Source organism: Notamacropus eugenii, chromosome 6 (genome assembly GCF_028372415.1).
Source record: "Notamacropus eugenii isolate mMacEug1 chromosome 6, mMacEug1.pri_v2, whole genome shotgun sequence".
Classification (NCBI taxonomy): domain Eukaryota; kingdom Metazoa; phylum Chordata; class Mammalia; order Diprotodontia; family Macropodidae; genus Notamacropus; species Notamacropus eugenii.
In genome coordinates, this window is record NC_092877.1 from 105,694,440 (window position 1) to 105,714,166 (window position 19,727).

The following is a 19,727-nucleotide window of genomic DNA, read 5'->3' on the forward strand; positions in this document are numbered from 1 at the left end:
TGTGTAAATATATGTATATGTGTATATATGTATATTATACATGTGTACATACATTTGTATGTGCACATATAATTTGTAAAAGCTTTCTCCAATATCATTTAATATTTATTTGCCTAATAGGTAATAAATTGAACATTATTAAATAACAATAATAAAACCAATTAAATTTGCATTGAAAATATTTTAAAGAAGACCTTAAATGTCAGAAAAGGATAGTAATTTGTCAGTTAGTCATTTAGAATTCCCTTTGCCTATTCCACTGTATTTAAACCTATTATTTATTTTTTTCCTGTAGCTACTCCAGAGCTTGAAGTTGAGATTGAGGCAGTGAAAACTGTTTATAAAACAGGGGAAACTCTTGTTATAACTTGTGCCGTCTTGCACAATGAGGTGGTTGACCTTCAGTGGAATTACCCTGGGAAAGTGGTATGTACCTTCCTTTGGATTTTTGTTTTGAGAATGAAAGTAATGTTTTCTAACTCTTGGAGAAAAGACATGGTATAGCGAAAAGAGGAAGGGCAAAGAGTAGGGAGTCCTAGGTTCTAGTCCCAAGACAGCCTCTAACTAGACTTTGAACAAAACATCTTTTTATGTCTGTTTCTTCATGTACATAAATGAAAAAGCTGGACTAAATCACAGAAATTTCTTTCATCCCTAAAATTGTATGGTCTATGAAAGAATTTGAACAAAGTGTAGATTTGATAAAGGTTAGCCAGTCCCCTGTCCTTTTAAAGGTTTAGAATGTATGACAAACATACATTTTATTTTTGAGAACCAAAATAGTGGCAAGTATTTAAAAAGAAAGATCCTAAAGACTACAATTACTACAATGATTTTTTAAAAGACATTGGAAATGTAAAAAAAAAAAAAAAGTAATTCTGCAGAATGGTTTGTTGGTCATCAAGATGACAGACACTAGGCCTCATTTTTCTGAACACATTTTCTTTGCATTCAATACCATTAATCCCTTTCCTGAAACTGCTCCCTAACACTCATGTCATAGTATTTTCCTATTTCTGTTCCCACTTTTTTGGCCATCTCTTATTCTTTCTGCCCATTAAACTGTAGGCACATTTCAAGGTTCTTTCCTTGGTCCATTTCCCTTTCTTTATAGCCTTTCCATTAGGGAACTGATCCTTATGACTTCAACTCTTATCTGACCTATCTAGATGGATGAATCTGTCATCTTTCTGATTTAGGTACTCCCTGCACTGTGATAAATAATCATCCTTCTCTGTGCCTTTATATCTTTTGTCCTACCACAGATGTTGTTGTTTAACCATTTCAGCTCTGTCCAACCCCTTTTTGGGGTTTTCTTGGCAAAGATACTGAAGTGGTTTGCCATTTCCTTCTTCAGCTCATTTTATAGATGAGGAAACTGAGGCAAATGGGATTAAGTGACTTGCCCAAGGTCATATAGCTAGTAAGTGTCTGAAGCTGAATTTGAACTCAGGTCTTCCTGATACAAGGCCTGTGTTCTACCTGCTGCACCACCTATCATAAATACTCCAGAGATTATTTACTCAGCAATCTAGAGTTCTTCCTTTTATTACCTTTTATCTCTCATTCTTCCTATGTGCTATATGCTCAGTCTACCTCCATTTATATGTTCTTTTTTAAAAAATGTCTTTGGTGATGTATTTTAGGTCATCTGTCACATGAGTTAGCATTAGCAAAATTCAGAAGCATAATATCTTGGAAAGCATACTTGACTTGGAGTCTTGAAGACCTAAGTTCAAATCCTGCCTCTTACTCTTGCAAGCTATGTGACTCTGGGAAAGTCATTTAGTCTCCCTGAATCTTACTTACCTTATCTGTAAAATGGAAAAAATTATTATAACCTCACAGGGTTGTATTTTATTGGCATCAAATGAAATATTATTTATAAAATGTAAGTGTTAAAAAGATGTCAGTGTATTATATAGATGTCAGTTAATTGTATTGTTGCTTTTACCCATTATACAGTTTTCCATTCATTGGCCATTTGGTAGCCTATAATTTTGATTCTTCTGAGGTTGTGGTATTCATAGCCATAGAGCATCAGTGGCATCTTTAACCTGATGCTAAAGAAATGGGCTTTTGTAGCAAGGAGAGTAGCTGAAAGAAGAGAGTGGGTGATTTTGACATTTGACGTTTAGTCTGGGGAAACCTCATGTATTGAAGAGAAATTTTCAGCCTAATGGCATCATTCATTCATGTATTCATTCAACAACCATGTATGTAATCCCATCTGGGTAAAACATAATATGGAGCTACCTGTTCTTTGGTTACTAGTTTGCTTTTTTTGAGCTTTGCGGTTCAAAAGTACTCTTTCCATGTCTTGGAAGTAGATAATCTTAACGTAATTTACTTCTCTTTCTGATACAGAAAAACAAAGGCATTTTGAAAGTTGATGAAATCAAAGTTCCATCTCTCAAGTTGGTGTATACGTTGACTGTCCCTAAGGTAACAGTGAAAGACAGTGGAGACTATGAATGTGCTGCCCGTCATGCTACCAAGGAAACTAAAGAAATTAAGAAAGTCACCATTTCTGTTCACGGTATAATTTGACCCTTTATGTCTATATAAAATCTCACTTAGCACTGACACCCCCTCTACTTTGTAACAATCCTTACTTAATGGAAACCTTTCCATTTATAGAGAAGGGATTTATTGAGCTCAAACCCAATTTCAGCCAGATGGAAACCATTAACTTGCACGAAGTCCGCCATTTTGTAGTGGATGTACAAGCATATCCACCACCAAAGATACTCTGGCTTAAGGACAATATGACCGTGATTGAGAATCTGACTGAAATCATCACTGGCTTAGATAAGATCCAGGAAATAAGGTAAAGAAAGACCTTTCCCAAGTAAGTCTTCCCTCATGACTGTCACCTCTGATTTTATATGTGTGTTCCTAGTAAGGGATTTGTACATGACTTATGAACCAGACTATGATTAAATCAATTGAAAGAGTCATAAGCTTGGCCATGAAGCATAAGGGTCAAAATTCTTTTGTTTCAAATCTTGTAATGAGGGGATGGTATTGTGGTAAGTATTTAATGATTACATTAGGAAGAGGCATACCTTGTAAATTCTCTCCTTCAGTTGAAGACAGATGGGCAGATCCAGCTGTCTCATGGAATTTTGTTCTGGAGAAGGGCAGCATGATTGGAGCCACTTGGATTGAAACATTGTTAAAGATCCCCAGTCCTATGTGAACAGAAGATGTTTAGTATATGGTAGCTCTGCTTTGCTAACGAATAATTAAGAAGGCTTCACTGGCTTAATTAGTACAAGGCAATATGGCGTGGTAGAAGAGTGGCAAAGGAGGCAGGAGACACGAGTTCTGTTGCCCTCTCTGTTATTCATCTAGTTGTGGGACCTTGGCTAAATCACTTACCTTCTGGGTACTATCTGTAAACTAGGGAATAACAATAATTTACTATCCTAAAAGTAATAATGATGATGATGATGATGATAACAGCAACCATAAAAATAGCCAGCATTTATATGCCACTTTAAGGTTTATAAAATGCTTTACAAATATTATCTCATTTCATCCTCACAACAACCCTGGGATGTTTGTTATTATTCACATTTTATGGATGAGGAAACTGAGGCACACATGTTAAGTGACTTGCCCAGGGTCACATAGCTAGTGAATATCTGAGGTTAGATTTGAGGTTAAGTCTTCTGGACTCTCAAGTCCAACGTTCTATCCACTGTGCCACTTAGCTTCCCTGGGGAAAGATTATGTGCCCTTTGCTGAGCTCCTTTCTAGCATCTCTAAAATTAGAATAATAAATTCTAGAATAAAAAGTGTTTTCTGAAAGGTCAACTAGTCCAGACCTTTGTATCCAGTCAAGATCACAACTCATCCTAGAGAGAAGTGGAAATAAATCTCAACAACATAGTTCTTTATATAAAAAAGCCCTTTTTAGTATCTAACAAATTTCATTTTCAGATGTGATTTTTTTTCCCCTGCCTGAACATAATTTCTTCTACAGTTTGTGAGGAAAAACATTTTTGGCAGTGAGCTCCCAGGATGCATAGAAAATATCTGAATTCTTTTACCCAAGCAGTACAGTTATTGAAAAGGGAGTAAAAGGCAATCACTAATGACAGAATATCTCTTAGGAGATTGAGGGACAGATTAGAGATCCCAAATTTGTCATCTCTCTATCCAAGATCAAAAGGGGGTGAAAATGTCCATTTTTATCCCCACCTGAGAGGCCTTGTATATATTCTTGATAGCATATCTGAAAAGTCGAACGTAATGTATGAGCTGAAATTAACACTGAATGGTAAGACAGGCTCACCTACCTCAAGGTGATAGAATTTAATAACCTAATTTAATAATTATAATTAATAATGGAAAGGTTATATAGTGCACCCCCCCATCTTGAGGGATGAGTATACATGGGAAGCTTTTGATAGCAGTGTCTCTTTCTAGAGTACAGAGGCACAGTGACCACCAGCAGGGTGGACAAGGAATATCCTTAAGGAGGTCATAAGCTCAATTGTGGCATCCCTGGGGACTGTCAGAAAGCCATAGTGAGAGAGAAACCAGTCCAGGACATCAAGGTCAGCCCTGTTCCCATAAGGAGCTGAATGAGACAGAAAGACAAGGGTGGGGGGACTCAGTGAAGAGGAGGCTCAGAACATAACTGATTGCAGCTGCAAATGGAAGGATCCTTTGCATCTGACAGTGTGAACTTTTCTCAGTTAGGATTGCCTTTTGTCAGCCATGCTCATACCTGTGTATCAACCACTGTCAGTGGCATAAGCTTACATAGACCAATGGAAAAGACATGTATAGCAAAAGAACAAGGCAAAATCACAACAAAACCAGAAGACATTAGAAGAATGATCAGAAGCTACTATGAATAGTTGTTGTTGAGTTATTTTGCAGTCGTATCTGATTCTTCATGACCCATTTGGGATTTTCTTGGCAAAGATGCTGGAATGGCTTGCCATGTCTTTCTCCAGCTTATTTTACAGATGAGGAAACTGAGGGAAACAGGGTAAAGTGATTTGTCCAAGGTCCCACAGCTAGTTAAGTGTCTGGATTTAAACTCAGGTCTTCCTCACTCCAGACTGGATTTGAACTCTATCTACTATGCCACCTAGCTGCCACATTATGAGTTATTACATTCTATCAAAACTAAGGAGAGAAGAAAGAATCCTCTATTTGATAAAATTGTTGGGAAAATTGAAAAGCAGTCTGGCAGAAATTAGATTTAGATTAGTATGTTACACCACATTGCATGATACATTTTAAATAGAAAATTGTGGAATTGTAGAATTATGGAGTCAGGAGAGATCTTGGCCATCAGGAAGATACCATAACAGAGCATTCTATGAAAATATTAGCAGAGAAACACATTTTTAAAGAAAGGAGGAAAGTAAGGTAAAAATCAAAGGTTGCTATGGCTGCTTTGATAACATTATGAAGTATGTGGGTAGTACAAGTATTACTTGTTCCATTTTATAAATCACAGGATCATAGATTCAGAACTGAAAGGAACCTCAGAAGCCTCCCAATTCAGATCTCTCATTTCATAGATCAGGAAATGGACCCAGAGAGTTGAAATAATTTTCGTGTCAGACACTTAGTAAGTTGCAAAGCTGAGGCTCAAACTGAAGTCCTCTGACTGTAAAACCAGCACTCTTTCCATCACACCATGATACCTCTCAGATGAGAACAAGCCTCTGAATGAGGCTGAATGAGTTGTTACACATTTCGCATGCTGCCAAGGTGGGACATCAAGGTGTCTGCTTTCCCCTGAGTCAGATGTTCTGTTAAACCACACCCCCTCACAACTCATGCCCTGTTGAGCTTCTTTTCAATGGTACCATGATCATTTCCCACAATCCCATATGTACTCATTAATTTCTGGTCTTTTAAGTGTCTGCACTCCAATATTGGTACAAAACACACTGAGAATCTTGCAGAAGAAATGCTATGAACATGAAAAATATTTTTAAGATCTGACTTCCATATAATGTATATTTCAAACTAGTTATTCATTGAAATCCATAATTATTTGCTATTACTTTCATAAAGATGAGTGGGCTTTATTTTTCTAATGTTTGAAATAGAAATGAATCTTTAAAAAAGTATCTCTCTTTACAGATATCAAAGCAAATTAAAACTGATTCGTGCTAAGGAAGAAGACAGTGGACATTATACTATTATGGCTCAAAATGAGGATGATATTAAGAATTATACTTTTGAACTTACAATTCAAGGTAAGTCAAGAGAATGACTATGATTTGGGGTTGATATGGCATAAGAATAATGACATTTAATCACAAGGAATGTCCTTAATCACAAGGAATGTCTTGCTTCTTGACTTTTTTCTCCCGAATAGAGAAGATCAGAACCATTGATGGCTAGCCTCTACGTACACAGCACCAGGGACTAGTGACACCATTATTCTAGGAGATGTTTGCCAGGTCTTCTGGACCCAGATGGTTCTGGGAGTCCAGAGCCACTTTGAGGCAGGGTGTCAGTACCAGTGCAACCCTAAAATAGCTGCCAGCCTCCACTTCTATAGCCTACTAGCTAGAGGAAAGAGTAGATACTCTAGGCAGGGTTCCTTCATCCTCCAATGGATATTCTTAGATCCTCTGTTAAATGGTTTAGAATTTGGAAAAGGACTTTGGTACTACAGAAATGGACATTTTACAATGGTTACCAGCCAGAATGGCTCTCCTAAGCCTGATGTGATACAAATTTGAACCTTACAGAACTCATAAAAAGCCATCGGAACTTTCCTGATGTGCCAGGGTATGGGCCAGGTATCTCTGGGACCACCACTCTTTTGGAGTTCTATACTATTGTCATAGTACAGAGCCCAGGTGGCCAATTTTCCTTTAATGAACTGACATTTTTCAACACTAGAAATTCCAGCTGGGCAAAGGTGAATTATTTTGGTAATTGAAACTTCATGCTATACCTAAATGCTCTTTGAAAACTATTTTCTCAGAATGATCCAGTTTCTCTAGATGCATTGAAAGTCAGGGAATCATAGAACTGCAGAGTTGGAAGGGACCTCACTGAACATGAAGAATTCTCCGGAGGAACAGTTTAGCTGAGCACTGTAACACAAACACATCTGAAAATTTTGTTCCATTCCCCCCTTCATATTTAATAATCCCAGCTCCATTAAGTTTTTGCCCTTTTTGATAAAGGGAACTATGGGCCATATTTCCAAGATATTTCTATAGTACTAGACTAAAACCTTTCTCTGCAGTTGGGTGTGTTGTCACTGATGAGAGGTTGGTACTTTCATCTTTTCTTCTGAGTACAATGTATTTGAAATGTACAAACTCTGAATACTTGTTTTCTCTTGTTCTCTTCATTCACCTGGGTCATTCAAAACAATGGATTGATGTTTTTCAACCTTGTCTTTTAGTTCCAGCATCTATTTTGGACCTGGAAGATGACAACCACGGCTCTGCAAGTGGGCAGATAGTCAAGTGCATAGCAGAAGGAACCCCACTTCCAGTTGTGGAATGGATGATTTGCAAGGATATTACAAAGTAAGAAGCCAATCATTCCTTTCTCTTTCCATCAGATTCCTCCTCTCCTCAATTAAATATCCACCATATTGACTTGGTTAGCTCTTTTCTCATGTGTAACTTCTGGGAAGCCTCAGAATCACACTGGTTGTGCTTGAAGAGGGTCTTCTTGGCCCCAGCCCATCTCTATTTGAACACTTGGTTAAAGAAGAAGCTACTGCTAGCTTACTGGGTATGATTGGCCTACTTTGTGTTTAAGAATGGACCAAAAAAAAAGCAGCTCTGCAGTCCAGCAGAGAGAATACACTAGCCATCTTTTGTGGCTTTAAGGGATCAGTCTTTGCATCTGGAAAATGGGTGTCTAGAAATAGGGTGACCGTTGAATGGATGGAGAGGAAGGTAACCAAGAGATTTTCTTCAAAAGGGGGAGAAATATTTGTATTACAAAATTTTGAATTACAAAATATTTGAATTACAAGTAGTAATTTTTCTTTCAACTTTCCAACTTTTTTTGTTCTCAATATTCTTAGCTCTCATTCCCTTTAGATAGCATGTAGCTTATCTGATCAGTAAATTCCTGGTAGTAATATTGGGTGTTTATTTTTTTTGGAGGGGGAAGGCAGGGCAGTTGGAGTTAAGTGACTTGCCCAAGGTCACACGGCTAGGCTGGATTTGAACTCAGGTCCTCCTGACTCCAGGGCTGGTACTCTATCCACTGAGCCACCTAGCTGCCCCTTGTTATACTTTCTTAGCATAAAATAAGATGATCATGTGGCTTCCAGAAAGTCCTTCTGAAGGCAAAGAGCAATTTATTGTGGATTATCTTCTCTATTAGCCCTGGTAACTAAAAATCAACTTATGTGTATTCTTCTTCTCTTATACAGGTGTAATAATGAAACTTCATGGATGCTCTTGGCCAGCAATATGTCTGACATAACTACACAGAGACATGAGAGTAGTATGGTGAAGAGCCAAGTGACCTTCAACAAAATTGAAGACACCATGGCCGTGCGATGCCTAGCAAAGAACTCACTTGGGGCAGTTACCCGGGAACTGAAACTTGTGGCTCCTGGTGAGTTAGTTGGTGCTCAGTCAATAGAAGCCTGAGTAGCCTTGAGCAGCACACTCTTTCAGTCTTGTGGAATTGGAGGGCGAAGGTTCATTGGTTGGAATTGCAGCTTTCATCTCCTATCCCCATGGATTCCCTAAGTTGACAAAGTTCTTTCCTCAAAGTGAAGTAAGGTTTATGGGTAATATTTCCATTTTACAGATGAGAAAACTGAGACCTGAAGGGATCAAATGACTTGTGTGCATTTGTATAGCCAGTAAGTGTCAGAGCTGGAATAAGAAACTTGGTCTGCAAGGCCAGTTTTGTATCTCTTGTTACCATCTGAGTGGAGCTCTAAAAGTCTGTGGCTTATTTTAGTCACTTCTTTCATTTTTGATGATTCCTTTGTAAACATCAGAATTTAAGTTTTTGGAATTCTTGTTTAAAAAATAATCAGGATTTAACACAGGTCTCTACCACATATACACAAAGCTCTGCAACAGGACAGATTAAAAGTAACTAGGGTTAGGATTATTACTAGGAGAAAACTAGTAGCATGATCAAGTGGCATTTTTGGTGGGTACATGTTATAGATCAGGAATTCAGGCTAATTATTAAAATATGAATCAGGGATGTGCAAAAGGGTTTTCTTTCTCTCCTCCCCTCCCCTTCCCTCCTCTCTCTGCTTCTTTCCTATTCTTGGCACAAAATGCCAGCAAAATCATGTACTTTCTGGGTTTGTGCTGTGAGGACTTGTCCCTTGAGGTGTCTCTGCTGGAAGAACCCTGGAAATAAGGATCCTAAGTTACTTATTAGAGCCTGGCAAATAAAGTCCTACTATATACTACCTCTAATTGTCAATCCATGATGTCTGTACCTAATCAGGTTGGGGTGGTGGGGGTGGTGTATTACAATAGGGAGGAACTTGATAAGAAGGCTGAAGAATGTGGATTGCAGTTTATTCCTTATGGATGAAGGATGAGCCCGGGATGGTGAAATCTTTGGGGCTTATTTGCATAGCTTACATAAGCAAGAAGTCAAGGAATCTTCCAAAAAGAAGTGAATTTGACAGAGGTCCATGAGGAAATTTTAAGTAAATGTTCCTCTTCCTCCTTCTTCTTCAGCTACGCGTTCAGAATTGACAGTGGCTGCCTCAGTCCTTGTGCTGCTCGTGATTGTCATCTTTTCCCTCATTATCCTGATTGTCATATGGAAACAGGTGAGTACCAATAAAGGGGAACAGCTCCAGCTGATGATGCTAAAGTTAAATCAAGCCTAGATACATTCTTCTAGTAGTCTATGAACTTCTAAAACTGTTCACCCTTTCAATTGCAGAAACCCAGGTATGAAATTCGGTGGAGAGTCATTGAGTCCATCAGCCCTGATGGTCATGAGTACATTTATGTGGATCCGATGCAGCTGCCTTATGACTCAAGATGGGAGTTTCCCAGAGATGGGCTAGTCCTTGGTAGGTATTTTCTATACCCAACACTTTAACCTTCCTAGGACTGAGAAACAGCTTTGATATTTCATAGGGTCATAAGTCAAGAGTTGGAATGGACCTCAGAAGCCATTTAGTTCAAACCTCTCCTTTTACAGTTGAAAAAATGAAGACCCAACAGGTGAATAAGTTGACCAAGTTCTCACAGGAAGTAATCATGACTGAGGTGTATTTTGATTCTTGACTTTATTTGAAGCTAGGTGGAGGGAACAGTACTCCTGAGCAAGATGAGTGAAAAGCCTGGCTGGATCCTGCTGTGGAAATTTGCCTTCAGAAAGATCCATGTTATTGAATCACAGCTATAATCTTTTCTTCATCATGTCGCCAAGCAAATTCTAGTTAAGGGAGTTCAGACAAAGGAACGAGACTATGTGGAGGTCTGGCAAAACATCTATCCAATGGCTTTTCATTGGGAATAACAAAATGAAATAAAATTTATTTCTGTAACTAAAAAGGAACAGATGATCTAGAAATGGAGGCAACCACTAAAGATATTTTGATCCAATCCATCCTGAACATGTCTATGTTCCTTCTGTCAGAAAAAAAAGATTATGGGATTTTTTTTTTAAGCAAGAAAAGCTAAAACAGCCAAATGAAAGCTAAAGCTCATTACCATCTTTACATTTCAAACTTGTGATTAGATGAAAAGAAAGACACACTAATCCAAGAAAACATATTTTTATCAAGTTATGAATGAAATAACACAGGACGTCAGAAAGCTTCACTGTGATAGCTATTGGTGCGACCAGAAGTACTCAGCTGGTGCTTAATGTGAGGATAATAATGCATCTCTCACAGCGGTCTTGTTTACTACATTTATGAATTGCATGGTGAATTTAATTTTGACCCTTGATAACTGTTTGATCCAAACACACGTTTTGTATTCTAACTGGTCCCATCTTCAAACTATATTCTCACAGGAAACAGACAATAGAGAGATAGATAGATAGATAGATAGATAGATAGATAGATAGATAGATAGATACATACATACATACATACATACATACACATACACAGCACAATAATTAGGTCATTTTGTGTCCTAGGCAAAGAAGATAGAAATTGAAGTTCCTTAACCTTATTTGAACATTAGTTAAATCATGTCTACTATCTATCTGTCTGTCTGTGTATCTATTTATCTAAAATCTAGGTTAAATTGAAGTTAATAATTCATGTCATGCTGAAATCAGTTATTAGAATTGAAGAAACTATTGGAGGTATTGGCTAAGGACAGTACTGTGTCCTATAAAGGAACCCCTTAGATCCCATTATTCCATGACAGGTTAGGGGCCAACAGATCACTTTAAGCAGTCTGGGTTTGGGAGTTTTGTTTTCTTCTTTGGTTCTATCAATGAGACTAATTCTGGGACTTGTTGGTTGCACTGCCTCACCTTCCACCAAATTATCTCTGCCAGCCTTAATGTCTCCTATGTAAAATATCCACCTGATGAACCTTTTAAGTCCCAACTTTCAGTGAACCTCAGTAGGGATTTTATCTACAAGGGAAATACAGTTTACAGCATGAAACAGGAATAAACTCAAAAGCTCACATATTAATTGATCATTCAAAACTTGCTAGCATTGAACTACCTAAACTAGTCCAGTGCTTTTCTTGCTACCTTATCTTTCCATCTCCATGACCTTTGACATGCAGGTTTCAGGAATCTACAGCTGGTAAACCTCTAACAATTTTCTTCTCCTAGGAAACTTTCCCTTGGTCTTTGGCCTATCCAGTTTACCATTATGTGATACAGTGGCCTTTGTCAGTCTACTTGGGTTAAATATAACCGTGACTTTCCCTTTTCCTTACTCTATTCTGTCATATGATCATTACCACCTCTCTCACAAGGTACAAATCAGCACACAGATTATTACAGAAAATATGAAACTATTTTGTGGTCTATTTTCATTTAGTAGATGAGTTCTACAAACGTCTGATACACAAAATATTTAAGAGACTTGCCTAGTGTCCGAGGACTAGTATCAGAGGTCAGATTGTAACCCACATATTTCTGATAGTGAGCAGATTACAATGAATATCCATCAACAATTCCCCCAAAGTTTACAAAGAAAACTATTTTTTACATTCTATTAGACAATTTACATTTTATTTCTGTTAATTTAAATTCTCGGTATCAGTTTAGATGGGGAGTGGTAGTGGATAAATTACTGCCTGAGGGTCAAACCCACATGTTCTAATGATCTCTTGAGCCAGGAATGGTTTTTACATTTTAAAATACAGTAGCAGTGTAAGGTATAGTTAGCTAACTTCTGTCTGGAATAATAAGATATTAGGCTATTAAGTTTGTAAGAATTTACATAGCCACCAGATAATCACAAATGCAGATACTACAGTTTTAGATTCAGTATATTTTAAAATCTCAATTTATAAACTAAGTAAGCATGGAATGTCAGGTACTGTGAAGAATATTTTTTAAAAAGGCATTAAGTATATGGCGGCTCCTGTCCTCAAGCAGCTAAGCACATCACAAATAATTAGAGAACAAGACAGTATGTGATGAGGTGCTAATTAGAGAAGATTATTCACATTTATAAACAAGATTCTCTTTACTGGATTCACTTCAATAGCAAATTCCTCAGGCATTTAAAAAAGCAAATACACACACATATACGTATATGTGTGTGCATGTGTGTATATATACATATGTGTTTATATGCATGTGTGCATATAAAGATATACACACATATAAATATTAGTGCAGACACAACTTTATGTGAAGCAAAGTTCACTCTGCCTGTTGATCTTTCTTCGCTGGAAACTTCTCTGTTAGACTGTCCTTAAGCAGCTAATCGCATCACGAATAATTAGAGAACAAGATAGCATACGATAAAGTGCTAATTAGAGAAGATTATTCACATTTATAAACAAGATTCTTTTTATTGGATTCACTTAAATAGCAAGTTCCTCAGGCATTTAAAATGCAAATATACGTGTGTGTATGTATAGGTATATATATATGTATATATATGTATATGTGTGCTTCAGTATGCACATATCTTTATGAGGAGCAAAGGTATACCCTGCTGTTAATCTTTCACCACTGGAAACTTCCCTGTTAGATTGTAAACTGTTCCGAGGGTATGGAAATCCCACCAATCACATTCCTTCATGACAATTAACAAAATCCTCTATATACTTGAGGAGTGGGTAGGGAATTGACACACATATCGGGAGAAGTCAGTGTCTACCTGAAATTGTGCAGAAATACTTATTAAAATGGAAAGCATTTTGGTTTTGTTATTAAAGAAAAAGGTAGACAAATTTAGATGAAAGAGAAAACATGGGCTGTCCTCTCATGTGCCTACTGATAGTAAGAAAGTATAATAAGAAATATTACTATTTTGGGGAAGAAAAGCAGGGATAGGGAGAACCAAGGACTTTTGGAAGGATACACATCAAGGTAGTTGATGAATGAGGAGTAGCTCAGATGGGTCTGTGGTAGCCTGACCTAGTGAGGTTACCGACGATGGAGGTGTAACAGGATCTTTTCTTTTCTTATTTTTTAATGTTTGTTTTTTTTATTTTTAGTTTTCAGCATTCATTTCCATAAAATTTTAAGTTCCAAATTTTCTCCCCATCTTTACCCTCCCCCCACCCCAAAACACTGTGCATTCTGATTACCCCTTCCCCCATTCTGCCCTTCCTTCTACCTTTCCCTTCCCTTATCCCCATCTTCTCTCTTTTCTTGTAGGGCAAGATAGATTTCTATACTGCATCACCTGTATTTTTATTTCCCGGTTGCATGCAAAAACACTTATCAACGTTTGTTCCTAAAACTTTGAGTTCCAACTTCTCTCCCTTCTTCCTTCCCCACCTATCACCACTGGGAAGGCAGGTAATTCAATATAGGCTTTATATGTGTAGTTTTGCAAAAGACTTCCATAATAGTCATATTGTGTAAGATTAACTATATTTCCCTCCATGCTATCCTGCCCCCCATTTATTCTATTCTCTCTTTTGACCTTGTCCCTCCCCAAAAGTGTTTACTTCTAATTACTCCCTCCTCCCATTTGTCCTCCCTTCTATCATCCCCCCCATACCCCACTTATCCCCTTCTCCCCTACTTTCCTGTAGTGTAAGACAGATTTTCATACCAAATTGAGTGTGCATGTTATTTTCTCCTTAAGCCAGATGTGATGAGAGTAAGCTTTACTTTTTCCCTCTCACTTCTCCCTTTTTCCTCTTCATTGAGAAAGCTTTTTCTTGCCTCTTTTATGAGAGATAGTTTGCCCCATTCCATGTCTCCTTTTCTCCTCCCAATATATTCCTCTCTCACCCCTTAATTTTATTTTTTTAGATATCATCCCTTCCTATTCAACTCACCCTGTGTCTATATACATATATGTGTATAATCCCTCCAACTACCCAAATACTGAGAGAAGTTTCAAGAGTTACAAATATTATCTTTCCATGTAGGAATGTGAACAGTTCAACTTTAGTAAGTCCCTTATGATTTCTCTTTCTTGGTTACCTTTTCATGCTTCTCTTGACTCTTGTGTTTGAAAGTCAAATTTTCTTTTCAGCTCTGGTCTTTTCATCAAGAATGCTTGAAAGTCCTCTCTTTCATTGAAAGACCATTTTTTTCCCCTGAAGTATTATACTCAGTTTTGCTGGGTAGATGATTCTTGGTTTTAATCCTAGTTCCTTTGACTTCTGGAATATCATATTCCATGCCCTTCAATCCCTTAATGTAGAAGCTGCTAGATCTTGTGTTATCCTGACTGTATTTCCACAATACTCAAACTGTTTCTTTCTAACTGCTTGCAATATTTTCTCCTTGACCTGGGAACTCTGGAATTTGGCTATAATATTCCTAGGAGTTTTTCTTTTAGGATCTCTTTCAGGAGGTGATTGATGGATTCTTTCAATATTTATTTTGCCCTCTGGTTCTAGAGTATCAGGTCAGTTTTCCTTGATAATTTCATGAAAGATGATGTCTAGTCTCTTTTTTTGATCATGGCTTTCATGTAATCCCATAATTTTTAAACTGTCTCTCCTGGATCTATTTTCCAGGTCAGTTGTTTTTCCAATGAGATATTTCACATCGACTTCTATTTTTTTCATTTATTTGGTTTTGTTTTGTAATTTCTTGCTTTCTCATAAAGTTATTAGCTTCCATTTGCTCCATTCTGATTTTTAAAGAACTGTTTTCTTCAGTGAGCTTTTGAACCTCCTTTTCCATTTGGCTAATTCTGCTTTTTAAAGCATTCTTCTCCTCATTGTCTTTTGGGACCACTTTTGCCAATTGAATTAGCCTATTTTAAAAGGTGTTATTTTCTTCAGCATTTTTTTGGGTCTCCTTTAGCAATTTGTTGACTCGCTTTTCATGATTTTCTTGCATTGCTCTCATTTCTCTTTCTAATTTTTCCTTCACCTCTCTTACTTGATTTTCAAAATCCTTTTTGAGTTCTTCCATGGCTTGAGACCATTGCATATTTATTTTGGAGGTTTTGGATGCAGAAGCCTTGACTTTTATGTCTTCCTCTGATGGTAAGCATTGTTTTTCCTCATCTGAAAGGATGGAAGAAAATACCTGTTCACCAAGAAAGTAATAGTCTTCTATAGTCTTATTTTTTTCCCCTCTTCTGGGCATTTTCCCAACAAGTTACTTGACTTTTGAGTCCTTTGTCAAGAGGAGGGTATACTCTGGGGACCTGTAAGTTCTTAGTTCCTCCAAGGTGGCACAATCAAGGGAAAGGAGTTTACTTCTTTCCTGCTCTGTGCTCTGGTCTGGGAGCAACCACAAGCTTTTCTGCCCAGGATCTGCGAGTAGGATTCCCTCTCTACCAGCTCCTCCAGCTCCACCAAGTCAGTGCTCCTCCTCACCCCAGGGCTGCCACTCAGGACTGAGACTCAGATCAGCTGTTCACTTCTCTGGGGTCTTTAGACCTAGGGCTCCAAAAATGGACACTGCTGCTGCAATGACTGCTGCTAGCAGAGCCAGACCACATTTGCTTCTCACCCAGGTGAAAGAGCTTTCTCACTGACCTTTGAAGCTGTCTTTGGCATTTGTGGGTTGAGCAATCTGAGAATCACAGCTGCTATCAGAGATTCTTCACCCTGAAGTGTACTCCAGTCCTGTCCCTGTCACGTTGCATGGCCAAGGCTGGGCTGTGCTCCACTCTGAGTCTGGTGTGATAGAACTTTCCTGTTGAACTTCCAGGCTGTCTTGGGCTGGAAATCTCTGTCATTTTGTGGTTTCTGCTGCTCTAGAATTTGTTTAAAGTCATTTTTTACAGGTATTTTATGGACTGTAGGGGAGAGCTTCTACAGATCTGTCCTTCTACTCCACCATCTTGGCTCTGCCCCATAACAGGATCTTTTCACTTGGGGCAAGAACTGTTCATCAGGGTGGCAAGTGGCATGAGTCCAGTTGGCTCTATGACACTTGCTTCCTTATGTTTTGGGAAGAACTTGACATCTGAGAGGCATGTATAGCAATGGGACCTCAGAGCAGTTCCTGTGTATGGTGTTTCAGGCTGCTGATGGAATGGGAGGTCACAGTCAAAACAGGGAGACCTGTCTAAGTCTCAGCATTTTGAGGAGAAGCCTCTTCTGTCCCAGCTAGTTAAAGCTCTTGGTGCTACACTGCCATTGGTAATAATAGCAGCCTCATTTCTCTCTGTTGTCTTTTCCTTGCAGATATTATATGATTAAAGAAATTATTCTAATCCCTTTCTCTGAGGCCTCTGTTCTGATTTTTTTCATAAAATGTTGGAAGAATAATTATGTTCACTCCCATCACTTACACTTGTGGGAATGCTGAAGAGTAGTAAATAAAGCTAAGGTGATGTGTGTGTAACATTTGAGTGAATCAATGATTTATTTTTCCTTTAGGTCGAATCCTGGGTTCAGGTGCATTTGGAAAAGTGGTTGAAGGGACTGCATATGGATTAAGCCGTTCCCAGCCTGTGATGAAGGTGGCCGTGAAAATGCTAAAACGTAAGTATGGCAACAGTTTTTAAAGTTCTACTTTTAGCTCTTCTCTCTTCCATGATGAGGAGAATTTAATCATTAAACCAGTCTATACACTTGCAGTAGGTACCCCAAAATGAAACCTCAGGAGTCTTCTTCACCTCAGAGTTTTCCTTCTCCTGTGGCAAATTGCCCAACTTTTAGAAGCCTAGTGTTTTATAAAAAGAAACCAAAGAAAACGCTACTGTACATTTTAAGGGAACTTTTTATCACTTTGGTTAGATGGTCTGTTGCAGTAGTATTGGTCAGTTGCTGCGTTAACAATGTGATCATATCACATTTGAGAAAGGATTAATTATCCATCCAGTTTATGCATTGTCTGAAATTTTCTTTCTTCTTTTTACTATTCTTTTGACATTTTGTGACTTGTATTCACCAAAGTAATCAGAGAAAATGAATGAAATGAAATTCAAATATATCAGTTTTTATATTTGTCACTGCTCTTGTTAAAAGTTGGGGAAAGAAGATGGAAAGCATTAATGTCCTTTAGTACCTCAATGGTTCTATGATCGCATCAATTTGCATATTCCATCTAATGAAGCAGATTATAATCCATCCTTGTCTGACTTTTCTCTTTGTCCTCTCAAACATTTGCCTCAGGGGAACCGCCCTAGAGCATTCTGGGAGCCTGGAACCTTCTTTATATCATATTTACGATTTTTAATGTACTTCATTGATTTAGGTTGTCTTTTTCCTCCTCTACTTCACCTCTATCAATATCATGAAAAATCAACTTGGCTTTAATGGTTTCTTTTTACCATAAAGACTAGGGATTAGATGCCTAGTTTCCCCCTCCCTCCAAAGACATCCTTAAATTGAACTTCTGTCTACTCCCTCTTTAGACAGAACATAAATAAAAGAGAATGCATAATGACAGAATTAATGCATGCTTGACTTTAATGATGTATTGTTGACCTTTTGTAAGAAAAGCGGGTGTACAGCTCAACTTAAATGATGTGGTTTATTTCTCCAACAGCCACAGCTAGATCCAGTGAAAAACAGGCCCTCATGTCGGAACTGAAGATAATGACTCATCTAGGACCCCATTTAAATATTGTCAATCTGCTAGGAGCATGTACCAAGTCAGGTGGGCTTGATGATCTGATGATGAGTATTGTCTGTATCGAAAATGATTGAACGTGTCATTCTCCTTCCCATCTCTCTCTCTCCCTCTCCCTCTCCTCCATCTCCCTCTCCTCTCTCTCTCTCTCTCTCACACACACACACACACACACACACACACACCACACACACACACACACACACACCCACACACACACACACACACACACACACACACACACACACCATTAACCATGAGTGTTTTGATTTGAGTTCCCTGAAGTCTTTTAAGGTATACTAAAGTTCATTGTCTTTGCTTTGAGCAGAAAACAGAGTGTTGCCTCAAGATTACTAATTTGTATTTATTTATTTTTTGTCCTGGAAATTGTTCTTCATTGTTAGAGTCATTCTCAACCTCTTTTTCATTCTTGTAGGGCCCATTTATATCATCACTGAATACTGCTTCTATGGGGATTTGGTCAACTACCTGCATAAGAACAGAGACAACTTCTTGAGCCACCATCCGGAGAAGGCAAAGAAGGAGCTAGATATCTTTGGGATGAACTCAGCTGATGAAAGCACTAGGAGGTGAGAGAGGACAAAGACTATTAGCTCACCTATTTGTAAGTCTTTTCAAATTAAGAGTGTAGATATTATTACTAAGTAATCTTCTGTTAACAAAATTTGGACCATAGTGTATCCATGACTGTTCCAGTCAGGCAGCCCAGTTTGAATGACCATTCTTTCCAGGCACGTGCTGATCATGGCATCATATGGGAAAACTTTGACTGGTTTGAATAGATATTATAGTTAGAAGGGTTCTTGGAGCCACTTGACTGTTGCCACTTAGAGAAGACTTAAGTTCTGTCAAATGTAGTGTGGCTAAAGGAAGCAAAACAGAGGCTAGTTATAACTTGGGATGTTGAGTTCCATGCTTGACTGTTACTGGGTTTCTTTGCTGGGGACATTTAGTCTCTTTGTGCCCTGGAGTCTGTAGTGGTGCTAAGAGAAGTGATTCTCTTTGTAGAAGCAATAGACAAATGACCAGATGTGAAATGCCCTGAAATGCCAAGTGAGAGTTTATTGAGTCTTCTCTGTACTTAAGAACTATCTTCTTAGTAGACAGCTGTGTGTATGATGTTAAATGTTGTTTGCAGCAGCAGCAGCATCATAGAGAGTTTTTGTCACTGATCTACTTGAAGGAGAAGATTGAGTAACATTCACTTTTATGTTGTTACAGCTATGTCATTTTATCATTTGAAAACAATGGGGATTATATGGACATGAAGCAAGCTGATACTACACAATATGTTCCTATGCTGGAAAGAAAACAAGGCTCTAAATATTCAGATATTCAAAGATCGATGTATGACCGACCTGCATCATACAAGAAGAAATCTGTATCAGGTAAATGGGAAAGGGCCTTCTGCAGTATTTGAATATAGTGACCTTCCCCACTTTCTGGGAATGATGATCCACCCTGGGTAGGGGTAGTGGCAATTATCATTCATCATTTGATCTTGACTTACCTGGATCTCAGTTTTCCCGTCCATTAAAATGGGTCATAAAAGTACTGATATACCCCAGAGAATTTTGAGCATGATT

At 38.1% G+C, this 19,727-nt stretch overlaps 1 protein-coding gene across 6 annotated transcripts in view; it reads left to right on the top strand.

Annotated features, from left to right (window-relative positions):
- The window catches only part of PDGFRA (platelet derived growth factor receptor alpha), a 50,953-nt gene that overhangs the window by 19,317 nt on the left and 11,909 nt on the right, over positions 1-19,727 (top strand). For all 6 annotated transcript variants that reach the window (XM_072620788.1, XM_072620789.1, XM_072620792.1 and 3 more), the window contains 12 exons: positions 296-426; positions 2,368-2,539; positions 2,641-2,830; positions 6,121-6,236; positions 7,406-7,532; positions 8,396-8,583; positions 9,684-9,778; positions 9,895-10,027; positions 16,923-17,027; positions 18,037-18,147; positions 18,557-18,710; positions 19,363-19,529. In XM_072620788.1, coding sequence (XP_072476889.1) covers positions 296-426; positions 2,368-2,539; positions 2,641-2,830; positions 6,121-6,236; positions 7,406-7,532; positions 8,396-8,583; positions 9,684-9,778; positions 9,895-10,027; positions 16,923-17,027; positions 18,037-18,147; positions 18,557-18,710; positions 19,363-19,529 — 1,689 coding nt within the window. The remainder of the gene's footprint in view (positions 1-295; positions 427-2,367; positions 2,540-2,640; positions 2,831-6,120; positions 6,237-7,405; positions 7,533-8,395; positions 8,584-9,683; positions 9,779-9,894; positions 10,028-16,922; positions 17,028-18,036; positions 18,148-18,556; positions 18,711-19,362; positions 19,530-19,727) is intronic.